Source organism: Pistacia vera, unplaced genomic scaffold (genome assembly GCF_008641045.1).
Source record: "Pistacia vera cultivar Batoury unplaced genomic scaffold, PisVer_v2 Contig317, whole genome shotgun sequence".
Classification (NCBI taxonomy): Eukaryota; Viridiplantae; Streptophyta; class Magnoliopsida; order Sapindales; family Anacardiaceae; genus Pistacia; species Pistacia vera.
In genome coordinates, this window is record NW_022196132.1 from 1,162,131 (window position 1) to 1,176,789 (window position 14,659).

At 35.0% G+C, this 14,659-nt stretch overlaps 1 protein-coding gene across 1 annotated transcript; it reads right to left on the reverse strand.

The window, feature by feature from the left end:
* Positions 1-435: 435 nt before the first annotated feature.
* Positions 436-2,230, reverse strand: LOC116136616 (zinc transporter 1-like). Its single transcript, XM_031422286.1, has 3 exons — positions 1,469-2,230; positions 1,086-1,235; positions 436-980 (listed from the first exon to the last, which is right to left on the reverse strand). The coding sequence occupies exons 1-3, from the start codon at positions 2,087-2,089 to the stop codon at positions 882-884; spliced, it is 870 nt and encodes a 289-aa protein (XP_031278146.1). The 5' UTR covers positions 2,090-2,230; the 3' UTR covers positions 436-881.
* Positions 2,231-14,659: the final 12,429 nt, after the last annotated feature.

The following is a 14,659-nucleotide window of genomic DNA, read 5'->3' on the forward strand; positions in this document are numbered from 1 at the left end:
TTGGAACTTAATACAATACAAGCTAAAGCAGCATAATTTGATTTTTTTGGGTAATGCTTATGAGAATTCTTAAAAATCCTTCACTTTGGTTTGGAGTATTGAAAGATGTGGACAAAATTTCTTCCATAAAAAATTATTTATTACTCTAAAAACACCTTCCTTAAACTCCCATGAAAACCTATTCTCAACACCGATTTTCAAGTACATCCAGAACCACAATTCTAACAATTAAAATCTAATTTCACAATTTTCAATAATTTCAATGTAAAATAAATGGATTAATGATTAATTGAATAAAAAATACCCATTGAATAAACAATGCTCCATTACTCTTTTTCCACTGTGAGATTTGTATGAAGTAGTGAAAGCACATACAATAACAACAACAACAACAACATACAAGATCACAGTCAAACCATGAACATAAGGAATTAATTTATACAAACATGCACATATTCTTTCTTTTATTGTAGTATGGAGCAATCCTCCCAGTTCTGCTCTCAACAACCACCAAACGGCTTGTCCTTCCTCTTCCTAACAAACGCAGAAGCTTGCTTCCAATAAAGCTCTTGCACTTGGGAATTAGGATTACTTTATTAAGCACAAAGTTTAAAGTACACCATTCAGCTGATGAAATTGAAAAAAAAAAAAAAAAAAAAAAACAGAGCTATGGTTTAAGCCCATTTGGCCAATAGGGACATGCAGCCAGCACCAAGCAGAAGAGAAATATTGACTGCAATTTGAAGCCCTTTATTGGTTTGAACCTTTGTGTTCATGAAATCAGCAGCAAGAAGATCCACAAGAGACATATATATTAAGATCCCGGCTGATGCTGCATTAAAAATCCCTTCAACAATTAGAGCTGTGGGACTATTCTCTTTTTACACATTTGATATTCCTATCCCGATCGCTATTCCAACTGGGGTTGTCAATGAGAAGAACAACACCATAATTGCAATCGCTCTAGACTTGAATTTTGCCTACATAAATCAAACCAATTATAATAATTCAGATGTGTCTCTTGGGAAACCAAAGGATCAAATTGAAGGACCAGGACTCTGATCTCATGGAAGTTTAAATAATACCTGAGCGATACAACCTCCCAGCCCCATGCCTTCAAAGAACTGGTGGAAAGTCAAGGCAGCTATCAGAGGCCTTATAGTTTTTGGACTTTCGGATGCACCCAATGAAATCCCTATTATCACTGAGTGCACTACAATTCCCAACTCCAAAACCTATCATCAAGATTCATATCATACACACAAATTTTTGTTAGAGTGGACCAAAATAAAAACTAATCACACACTAATATTTTTGTCCATTAATATTTTTGTCAAAGTGGGCTAACATCCAGATATTATATACATTAGTATTTTTTTAAATAAAATTGAGCGTGGGCCATCCGCCCCTGATATCATAACTATAACCATATGATATGATAGTATTGTTAACAGATTCAAAATCAAACCTGAGATATGATACGATGTCTAAGAAGCTCTGAATCAGCCGAAGGGATGGCACCATGAGAGTGTCCATGAGTTCCATGAGTATGAACATGAACATGATCTTCATGCGGTTGAACCATCTCTTCATCTCCAGGAAAGTTTCCGGGTTTAGACTTATTGAAGTGAGACTTGGTGTAGTAAGAAGTTGCAGAAGCATCCACCATCAGAGTTCCAATCGTTGCCATCATCGCAACAAATCCTGTAAAAGGGAATTTTCCCCATGGATTTTCATTCAAACATGGCGATGTCAAATTCTCGAACGCATCAGGAAGAACGTGGATGAACCCAGTTGAGAGTATAACTCCTGCAGCAAAGGCCTTGATCACGAAGAAAGTATTCTTTTCCGGACGTAAAGCTTCAAAGGATTTTCCCAGAATCGGAAGACAAACTCCAATAGCTCCTGCAACAAGAATCGAGGCGATGGCTCCAACTTTGTATTTGAGTGCCTGAGTCTTGTCGCGGTCTTCTTCATCATTATCACATGTGCACTCTCCAAGAATCAAGGAAGGAAGAACTAAAAAGATGACAATACAAGCAAAAAGCTTGTAAAGTGGAAGATGACGATCAAGAAAGTTGATGCTCATAATTTAGAACTTCGAAGAATGAGGATTATGATAACATAAAATGGTCCAAAACTATGTCCACTATATTTATAGAAGAAAGAGAAATTCAGATTCTGTAATTCTTTATATGATGATATCCATGGTGAAATCATATAGGAAGTAATACTAAAATTGAAGTTGACTATGAGACTTTAGGAAATTGCATAGTAAACAAAAAGATGTGGAAACATGTCGACATAATAAGCTACAAATAAGAAATTTCAAAGCATTCCCATTGAAGTCTATGGTTAAAATAGTAAAGTCAACTACAAGATGTCGAAATTATGTGTAATGGTTTAGTAGCATCGAATTTCCCAGCTGGCTGGCCATCTATATCTTAAAAATCTTTATTAATTAGCCTTTTGTATTTTACAATTGCTTGGTGTAGAATTCGACCTTTGTTAACTTTAAAAATTAAAAAAAATACCCTAGTCACCCAATGGGACAGTAGGCCACCATTGGACGGCAGCCAACAGTCATTGGAACAGTGTATAATCGGTTGGATCTAGTTGATCGGAAGCCGATAGGCCTTTTCTGACTAGATCCATCGTGCATCTGGCCATCGTTAATGGCTAAAATCTATCCATCAATGATGACCAAAATTTGGTAGTCTTCAACAGTCAAATAGATCTAGTCGTTAACAGTCAGATCTGGTAAGAACCTGGCTGTCAACAGCCAGATCTCTGGCCATAGATCTTGTCGTTTCTAGCTAGATCTATGGTAGATCTAGTCAGAAACAGCCAGATCGACGCACGATTGGCTAGATCTGACTGGTTGTGTGTCATTCCGGTGTTGACGGCAATGCCGACGATCAACAGTGGTTGCTAGCAAGCAGTAGTAGTCTTGGGTGGATTAATTTTCATATTAGAAGGAGTAAAAGGTAATTGTTTTGTTTTGTATTTTTATCTGGCTAATTTACTGCTATTATTCTGAATCCTAAACTCTAGGATCCAAGGCTTGTATATTGGCTATTTATACCCAATTGTGAAAAATATTGAAGCTTTTCTCCTTCACATCTTTTGTTTCCTGTTACTTGTTTGTTTTCTACTCATACTTGAAACCGCATGCTTTCAATTCATTAACAAATACAAATTATTAATTTCTTCTATGAATTATTTCAAATTATGGCTTTTTACTGGGAATTTATAGAGATTTTTTTTTTTTTTTTTTTTAATTCAGAAATCTCTCGAACTCATTTTACAAACTCAAACTCAAAACTAAACCCCCTAAATATTTGTTTTCAGCCAACCCCCGAATGTGTATGAACGAACCACAAATTGTCAAATTCATCCAACTAACCCTTTATGTTTAAAATAATATATTATCAATACCCTCTTATGAACAAGCTTTTGATCATATAGTTGAATATAACNTTGAATATCGAAAACAAGAGAAAAAAATTATGTATGGTGAATTTGATAATAAGTTCTCTATCATATTTGTTTTCATAGATTGCAATTTTGACTACTATTTTTGTTTGAAGAAAAGTGGTTGACTCAAAATTTAAATTATTCATTAGAATAGAGAGATTTTTCAATTAGTGAAAGTTTAAGTTTAGCCAAGTTCATTAAACTCTTGCGGAAAGTGTTGATTGTGTTCATCGGTGCTTGTGGGCATTGTTTTAAAACCCGGCCTGGCGTAGCCGGTTGAACTGGGACCCGGTTGGTGAGTCGGGCCGGGTGAGGCTCAAAACTGCTTATATCAGTCTGCCCACTTACACCTACGGTTGGACCGATGCACTGTAGCACTCGCCGGTCCAACCGTTATTTTTAAAAAAACCGGATCAGCTAATTTATAAAATTTTAAATTAAACTCTAAATTCTAAAACAATAAAAGCTCCCTATCCTAAAGCAAATATCAACATTATCCCCCATCCCCACCCACCAGTGCCCCCCCGACATTTCCCACACTTTGGTGTGAAAGTTGTCTTAAATTGAAAATCTGAAATCTTCATTGTTCCACCGGAGTCTCCCTTTCACCGTTGAATCTCATCGCTTCAGCCTTTATCGTCAACTGCTTACTTCATCGTCAGCTGGGGTACCACGTATCTCCTCCCATTTCGTGATCTTCTCTATCCTCTCACACTCTTCTTCACCGCCGATCTATGATGTTCATCCATCGTCGTCAATCTTCTCGGAGCTACACAGTCGATCTCGTCTTCTTCTTGCCCAGGAATTATCGCCTCTTCCCCTCACATTGCTTGAATCTCAGCTCTTCATAGTTACACTGTTCACAATCGAGCTCCACCTCTCTGACGGTCAACTCAACTGTCAATGGCAGCTCATCTTCACCAGCACCAGGTAACTATCACGGTGTCACCTTACTGATGTACATTCCACTATTCCCAAGAAATGTCCATAGCGAGAAATAAACAAATCTAAATTTTGTGGCATTGTGATTTTGTAGACAATCAATGATGTTATGCTGGGAGTGACTCAGGCAGGGTTGCCTCGGTATCTTAATCGAAAATATGGTGAGTGATGAGAATGCAAAATGTCATATTTACCTCCCCTTAATGTCTAGTCTTTTATACTTATTTGCTGCCTAAATGTACTCATTATTATTCTATTTTGGTTTAGGATGCAAATGGAGGCGTTAAATGCAAAACAGAACTAATTAGGTGAATTCAGATAGTTTTGACATTGCTTCGTAATCTGGGCATAACTTTCTCATCCGAGCTCCGATTGAGATGATTCAAAATGCTATGGAACCCTAAGAAAGAGATCTACAACTTTCATGTTTTGAGTTTGGAGAGATACTCGCTGAATCAAGGTTTTAATTGGGCTTGAAATTAACATACCTGCACTACCGACGTTCTAAAACATTCTGCCTTGTCATGAAATTCAAATAGGCAGTTTATTATTGGAAGATTTGAAGACCTATTGCACGCAAATTACAGCTGGACACACCACTTTCCTATTTTGTATTAAGACTTTATTTTATTTTCCATTACTCAGATTAGGATAAAGGTTATTTTGGGATTTTAGAATATTTTTAGGAGATTTAGATTTAGTAGAATTAAAATTTGAATTGGATATTGAGAGAGGGAGATCGGATTAGGGATAACAGAATATCACACACCCCTCTCTCTTCTCTCTTCTGAAAAATTCATTTTTCTTGAGTTTTTTTTTTTTATAGCCATGAGTGGCTAAACTTTTAGAACTTGGTCGAAGGAAACGGAGACCTCGAAATCAATAAAACTGTGAGATCTATCTGTTTTTAGTGTTCAATTTATGTTTTGAGTATTGGATGTTCTTCTATGCATATTGTCATGATTGTTGCGTTTAATTACTAGGAGTCCTACTAGTTTATTATTTGTTGCAATCTACTGCTAAGTTAGATATCAAATCCGTAATTGTTTGATCACTTTATTTGTGAGTAACTAAGAGTTAAGAATTTGCTACGTTAGGAATTATTAATTCTTAAGAAGAACATTTGACTTAATTAAATTCAACCTCTTGTGTTTGTGTTGTTTAGCTTCATCGATCTCTCTAGGTCTTAAGGCTGCCACTAGATTAAATCTTTAGCGCTTGTCTAGGGTTGTTTAGTAGTAAGGTTAATTAGATCACTTGTTTCTTAATTAATTACAACTAACGAGAGATAGGAAAATAGTTCCAACGATGAATATTCAGGGTATGAATTGATTTATTTTTGTATCGATGATCAATTATAAGATTCCGATGGTGGATGTTGACCTAGACCAAGTTTCGTTATTTGATTGATTTTGATAGTTTAATTTGAATTGTTTTTCCTAAAATTATTTCTGTTTTACTCAAAACCCCCAGCCTTGTTCACGTAACATTAAACTCGGTTAGACACTCTTTGTGGGAACGATCCCTACTCACACTAGTACGTGTATTTTTTAGGGTTTTAATTCTGGGTACCTACGACAGCACGTCAGTGAGCTAAATATAATTAATTAATATATAAAATTATGTTATTGAAGTTTGATGATGAATGATATGAGTTTGTATAATTTAAATTCTTGCTTCCTCCCGTGTGACTTAGATTCTTGCTTCCTTCCATAGTCAGATCCCATTCATACATTTTTTAAATATTATTATAACTCATAAACCAGCTTAGACATATCCATAATGAAACATTGCAGGGGAGAGTAATAAGGTTGATAAGGGATCGTCAGAAAGAAGTAACAATCTTCCAAAAGAGTATTCATCTTAGAGCAGCCTTCTTTATGAACCTTAGGCCAATTCCAAGGATTCAAGTGAGTGTCCAATACCAGTTCATATTTAGTGATTTATGTTATGTTTTTTGACAGGAAAAGCAAATATTAATTTATACAAGTTTAAATTCATTTATTACAAGATGCCATAATTATCTAATTCATTGACAATGACAAAAGTGTATCAATTAGCTGGTGTTTAATTAAACATTTCTCTTAGTAAAGCTGCGTGCTCTATCTAATCCCTAATGAGAGTTAAGACAGCTAAAGAGGAAACCATTCTAAAGTAGAGCGAGCGGGATTGATTATTCAGCCTCAGGTTCTTTTCTAAACAAACCACCAACTTTTTTCTCTATAATATTCTCCCTATACCATCAAATTCCACTATCTACTCTATGCACAATCAAGTCAAAACTCAACACCCTCTTTGCCCCACTCGTACCTAGTATTAAGTTCAACTACAAATTTCTTGCTAAATTTCAAACTCTTGTTATTGTCATGAAAATATTTTATCAGAATAACAAACCGATTGTTTTAAATAATTTAAAGTGCAATGGCGGCTATATCTCAATGTTAGGGTCAAATTAAACTGCCCAAACCAAACCTTAAAGTTCTAGAAGCGATGGGTGACTCAATGATTATGTAGTAATAAGGGTTAATTATTAATGATGTATATTTACAATGCATGAGTATTTGGTACAATGCATGAGTATTTGGTTGATTGAGGTTAATTGCCACAATGCATGATTATGTAGTAATAAGGGTTAATTATTAATAATGCATATTTACAATGCATGAGTATTTGGTTGATTGAGGTTAATTGCCACAATGCATGATTATGTAGTAATAAAATAATAAATTAATAATAACTTATTATTAATAAGGGTTAATTATTAATAATGTATATTTACAATGCATGAGTATTTGGTTGATTGAGGTTAATTGCCACAATGCATGATTATGTAGTAATAAGGGTTAATTATTAATCATGCATATTTACAATGCATGAGTATTTGGTTCATTGAGGTTAATTGCCACAATGCATGATTATGTAGTAACAAGGGTTAATTATTAATAATGCATATTTACAATGCATGAGTATTTGGTTGATTGAGGTTAATTGCCACAATGCATGATTATGTAGTAATAAGGGTAAATTATTAATTATTACTAACTTATTTGTTATTTGTATCACCAAGTTAGAGATCAACATTAAAGATAGAGAATATGTCATCATCTGGGTCTTGTCAACAATCTACTTCCATGGATGTTTCACAAAATTTTCAAGGAAGAAATGATATAGCATGGGGATATGTTAATGAGAGTGTGGATGAAAATGGGAAGAATATATTAACATGTATTTACTGTGGCAAGATAATCAGAGGTGGAGAAATTTATCGAGTGAAACTGCATCTTGCGGGTATAAAGGGAGAAGTTGGAAAGTGCTCTAAAGTTCCTTTCGATGTTAAATTCAAGATTGAAGAAGCACTAAATGAAATTGGGGCCAAGAATAAACAAAAAGTTGAACTTCGTAAGAATGTCAATCCTTGAGGAGCTAGTGTACAACAATTTGAGGGTAATATGTTAGATGAAGATCAAGAGTGTGAAGAGGTTTCTCCATGTCCAGCTCCAACTTCAACTTCAAGCAGTAAGAGAAAAAGATCTATTGGGATAGGTGACTATTTTGCTCCGAGGACTAAGCATGGGTCTTAGCCCTCAATTAAGAGTGTTTTAGCAAGAAAATGAGCTAAGTGGAGAGCGGACATGGTTGTTGCAAGGTTCTTTTATGATTCTTGCATCCCAATTAATGTTATTAATTCAATTTATTTTTAACCTATGGTGGATGCTATAACTGCAATTGGTCCAAGGTATAAAATCCCAACATATCATAATTTGCGTGTAAATTTATTGAGAGATGCTAGGAAAGAAGTGCAGTTACTTGTTGATGGTTACAAGAAAACTTAGGAGGATGTTAGATGTACTTTAATGGCTGATGGTTGGACAAATAATTCACATAGGTCGCTGATTAATTTTCTAGTGTACTGTCCTAAAGGAGTGTGTTTTGTGAAATTAGTAGATGCTTCAGATGCTGTAAATGATGCTACAACATTATTCAGCTTGTTTGAGGAAATAGTTTTATGGGTCGGACCAAACAATATTGTCCATCTTGTCACTGACAAATTATAAAGTTGCTGGAAGAATGTTGTTTGAAAAATATAGCAGTATTACTTGGTCTCCTTGTGCAGCACATTGCATTAATTTGATGTTGAAAGACATAGCTGAGATGAGTCACATAGTTAACCTTTCGAAACGTGCATCTGAGGTTACAAAGTTTGTGTATAATCATTCCTTTGTGCTAGCTTTGCTGAGGAAAAAATAGGTTATATACCTTTACCTCATATGTTTATAATTTACATTGTCAAATCATATTATATATGTGCATTTTTTAATAATTTACTAACTTCTATTGTCTATCACTTGAATAGGGTTGGACATAAATTATGCGCCCAGGGGCAACCCGTTTTGTCACAACCTTCATTGCATTGAGCAGCCTACATCAGCACAAACATGACTTGCAATCTATAGTGACAGATAGAACTTTTGTGGAGTCTCGATATGCAAAAACTAATGAAGGCAAAGCCTTTATTTCCATAGTTCTAGATAACCGATTCTGGGATGACATTGGTATAATTACCAAAGTTGTGAGTCCACTGATGCGTATGCTCTGAATTGTAGACTCAGATGAGAGGCCTTCAATAGGATATGTGTATGATGGCATGTACATAACGAGGATGGGGATCAAGAAGCTGTTTAAGAATAAGAAAAGTTTGTACAAGCCTTATACAACAATTATTAAGATGCATTAGGATAGGATGTTGCGCCGTGATATCCATGTAGCAGCATATTATTTGAATCCTGCTTTTAAATATGACGATGATACTTTTTCCAAAAAACCTGAGGTCATATATGGTTTCCTTGACACTATTGACAATAAAGCAAGTACATTCAAAATGAGCAAGACAACGTTACTAGAGGAGAGTAGATTATATCGAGACCGTCTAGAAAGCTTTTCTCGTGAGCTTGCTCTTCAAACTTGCAAAAGTACACGGTCGGGTATGTAATAGTTATTAAATATTAACTTTTTAAGTTATGAAATTGTGTTTATTTCTTATGCAATTTATACTTTATTCTCAATTAGATGAATGGTGGAGGACATTCGGGTTTAGTGCTCCAAATTTGCAAAAGTTTGCAATCAAATTTCTAAGTCAAACTTCGGCCTCTTATGGATGTGAACGAAATTGGAGTGTTGTTGAACACATACATACTAAAAAGAGGAACAGATTAGAGCATCCACGGTTGAATGATTTGGTTTTCACTCATTATAACTTACGTTTGCAAAATAGGTATAAAGCCTTCTTCATTTTGTTATTCTTATTGATGTTTTTATTGGTCATAATTTGAACATTTAATTCTGTTATTTCAAAGTTGTTACAAGAAAATTACTTATGATCCTATTGATTATGAGAGTATTGATAAAACTGAATGGTGGATAGTTGATGAGGAAGAGGAGGTTGGTGAGCTTAATTATGAAGAATTAGAACAATCATTATATGGAGAAGGAGCTATTCCTATAGATGATGGTGAATCTGATGATCACCTTTCTTATTATGACTCAGCAAATGCTTCAGAAGGTTATTTACAATTTTTTAAGCAATTTCAATTTGGTATTATCTAGTTTATATTCAATTAGTTTAAATGGGAAAATTTAACTTATGGTTTTCCTTTTTTGCTAGAATTTTTTGTAGATGATGTCGCCGATGATAATAACGATGACGATCCTCTACCAGGTGGTGGTGTGTGAATTATGAATTGTGAATTTTAATTGAGGATAGAATGATGGATTGAAGATCATTCGGTGAAGATCATTTTTGGTTAGAACTTAGAATGTTGAAGTGTTGATTTGGAAGTTGACAACTTGAAAGTTGAAACAACTATTATGTGATTTTTGATTTTTCTTCATTTATTTTGTTATTTTGATTTGAAATTTGTTGTATTATTGATGTAATGATGTATGATAATGCTTTGTTAAGGAGTTTTTATACTAGAATTTATGATTTGGAGTAAAATCTGGGAAATACAGGTTCTATGAATAGTGTTTTCGTGATGTCATCATGCTGATGTCAGCATGATGACGTCACCGGTTGAACGAACTGGTTCAACCGGTTAAACCGGTCGACCCGGGACCCGGCCATCTTGTCGGGTTTTGTCCCGGGTCGGTTTTTAAAACATTGCCTCCCATTGGAAGAAAGGTACCCTTCGCTTTGGCGAACAAGGTTCCAACGAACAATGGTTTGATTAAAGTCATGGTGATGGAAGGCATTTCAAGTGACTTAATATCCTTTGTTTGAGGGTTTTATTTTACGTCTCACCAATTTATTAGCTTTGTTAGAGTGTCATTTGATCAACATATTATTAAACATTCAACCTTAGCATGCTTTCTAAACAAAATTAAATGTGCCGGTACATGGCCCACTAAAACTGATTTTCTCGAGCCTAGAGGAATCGGTAGGACAACCTAGGATTTAAAAGTAAAATTTGGGTCTTCAAGTAATTCTCTTCATTGCTCCTTTCGTTTCTTCATCACGATCATTACAAAGATTTTTATAATAAAAATCCTATTCTAATTTACATCAATAAAATAGAAACCTCACGTTACATGCAAGGGGAGTGAGATGAGAAAAGAAATACACAGAGATATTAGAGAGAGGCAGGACACGCAGGTCCTATTTATTTAAAAAATTACTAACAAGCCCAAAAATATAAATAGAGAAACCAAATGTCTAAGGCTCATGTACTAGGCACCATGCAATTATCAAACAAGAACATTGCATACATTCAAAATAAACATTTTGAATTGGGTGGGTGAAATTATTAAATTACCCTCTTAAATGCGCAAAATAATCGTTGGCTTTAAAGGTTCTAACAAACTGCAGTTTGGTCCCTATGCAAAAAACACAAAATGCTCTAGTAGCTTTCTTGCTGCGGCAAGGAATTTTCTTCGCTATGGCAAAGTTCAAATACCCATGGTCACTATGGCAAAGTTCTATTTTGCCGCGACAAGATTGAACTTCCAAAAAACTCCAGAAATTCCAAAATGTTTCTTGCCGCGACGAAGTTTTATTTCGGTGTTGCGAGATTCACTTGACTATGAAATTTGATAAATGGATGTCAAAACAACTTTCCTGAACAGAAATGTTGAAGAAGATGTGTACATCATCTTCACTTTTGGTCACCTCAGCAGGAGTAGATATATTATCAATTTCATCTTCCTTCATGAATCCAAGCTTCTTGTGCCACAAATTAACATAACCTGTCTTTGTGCTTGAACAAGAAACTTTGTTAGACAACAAAAAACAATTATCATTAGACCTCTTTACTTCAAGCAAGGAAGTTCCTTCACCATTTAAGACTTGACACATATTCTTTGAAAATTTCACAATACAATCTTTATCACAAATTTGACTAATGCTTATAAGATTTGCTTCAAGTCCTTCAACATAAAACACATCATTCAGCATTGGGAAGCCAGGAATGTCAATAGAACTTTTTCCAAGAATCTTACCTCTTTTGCCATCTCCATATGTTACATGACCAACTTCCTCTAATTCAAGATTAGTCAATAAAGATTTGTTACCTGTCATGTGTCTTGAACAACCACTGTCAAAGTACCATTGGTCATTTTGATAAGCAAGTAATGAAGTATGAATAACTAGACAATTAGCACCTAACTTAGGTCTCCACACTTTTCTGTTTTTGGAAAAAAATATTCTAGTGTGGTGACTTGAGAGAGTAATGTGGTGACTTTAAGAACAAAACTCATGATTTCCAATGCATCTTTTTAAATGCGAAATTAGTTTAAAGCAATTTGGTGTGATGTGTCCTTTCTTGTGACCAAAATAACACATTGGTATGAAATTTTTACCTTCGAAATCTACTCACACAGTTCAGCAATAGCTTTTGAGACTGATTCAGATGCTTTAACAAAAGTGGTCACATTGGGTTTGGAGGTGCTCGTACTAGAAGAAAAACCCAGACCTGCTTTATCACCGAAAGTCTTCCTTTGTGCAAGAACTTCATCCAGCTTGTATGAACCTGCATTTAACCTCTCAACAATGGCCTTAGCCTCAGTTAGTTCATTTAAAGCTTGATTTAACAATATTTCTTTGTTAGACAAATTAGAAAGTTAAGACTTTAAACTTATCATTCGAAATTTTCTTATCTTATATCAAGATGCATTTTTCAGATTCAAGAGATTTAATCTTCTTGATACTTTTACCATGACTCATACATCTTGTCATAAGCCTCTTGTTGCTCTTTGTAGACATCACATGAGTCATTTGATGACACACTATCACTGTCCTCTTGGTTCACTACAAAGGCCAAGTAATTTTCATCTTCATCAGAGTCATCACCTCCACTCTCATTGTTGTCACTCTCACTTAGGGTGGCAACCATAGCTTTACCCTTTTTCTTTAGAGTGTTGGCATACTCAGACTGAATATGACCATACCCCTCAACTCAAAGAATTTTATACCCTTGCTTTTCTTTTCATAATCTCTCAAAAAACATTTCGAGAAGCGTTCCTGACTAGTTTGATCAACAAACTTTTTCACAAAGGGTCGTTTTCCCTTTTTGCCCTCACTCTGTTTTCTCATATTCTTCTTCAAGAACTTTGCAAAATTTTTAGCAAGCAAAGCACACTCATCATCATCAATGTCACTTGAATCAACATAAACAAGGGATTCAAAGATTACCTCATGTTTCAATGCAAGTCCTTTACCTGATTTCTTATCCCATCATTTCACGTTTACCTCAAAGGTTTGCAAGGATCCAATTAATTCATACAGCTGCATCTCATCAAGGTCACGACATTCTTAATAGGGGTGGCCTTGGACATGAATCTCTTGGGTAAATAGCACAACACTTTCCTGACAAGTTCAACATCAGTATATATTTTTCCCAAAGTAAAACATTCATTTGTAACATCACACAATCTACAATGAAAATCAGAGATAGTTTCATTATCATGCATAACAAGATTTTCATAGTCAGTTATTAATCTTCTAAGCCTAGTCTTTTTCATAATGTATGTTCCTTCATTTTTTACTTGGAGTCTATCCCATGCATCCTTAGCCGTTTCATAGTTTGCTATATTTTTCATTTGATTAATACTAACAGCATTAAAAATAGCATGAAGAGCTTTTGAGTTAAAATTGGACTCTTCTAACTCAACCTTAGTCCATTGATCTATGGCTTTTCCTTTGCTTCCACTTGCTTCTTCAACTTTAGGATCTTTCCAACCAATAGTACAAGCCCTCCAAGCCCTCTAATCAATGGATTTCAAAAAGGCACGCATCCTAGGTCTCCAAGAAGCTAAATTGGTTCCCTCTAACAAAGGTGGTCTATTGGTATACCCTTCTTCAGTAAAAAAAACAACAAAGGCCATCACACAAAACTGATATGGTCACACAGAACATAGATGTGGACACATGAGATCTATAGCGAGAAAATTGTAAAAAAAAAGGCAAAATAAAAGCAAAAAAGCAATAGCCACCAAATCAAGATTTAAGCACAAAAAAACAAGCAAGGACCTACTGAAATAACTCTTCAGAATACGCTCTGATACCAATTAAAAGTTTTAAACCCTTATCATGTTGATTAAACCTTATGCAGAATTAAGATTACTTGTTCACGTTGTGCTTAATGAGTTGCTAAACTAATGATTAAACATATAAACCATCCACGACATAAAATAAAGCACACATCTCAATTTTACATGGTTCGGCAACATGCCTACATCCATGGGACCAAGTCCAGAAGAAGCTAATCCACTATGAAATAATTATGTGTTCAATTGCAAAGACAAGAATAAGTATCAGTTGTAAAAACTCCCTGTTTGGACAACACTTCGATCTTCACTCTTTGGTTGAACCTCAAACCTTCATAGTCTAGCTTCTCCCCCATAGGACCACCAAGTCACACTTGAGCTCCTCTCAAGTTTCAACAATGACGAATTACTTTGGTAGCAGCAGCTTGAACACGTCTAGAACTCAACACGGAACAACGTTCCAAAATTAACTCATGCAAGTGACAGATAAAACACGGTAATTCAAAGCCTACCAAAGCATATTGGAAACCTACAAAAACTAAACAACCTCAAAGAAAATATTCAGAGAATAATTGAGGTAAATAATATGGCTTTCTTTTAAAAAGGTCACAATAATAAAAGGATTATTTATACTTGAGTGACGTTGAAAAGAAAAGCAAGAAACCAAACCTGCTTTGGAAAGGATTCTTGAGATCCTAGACTT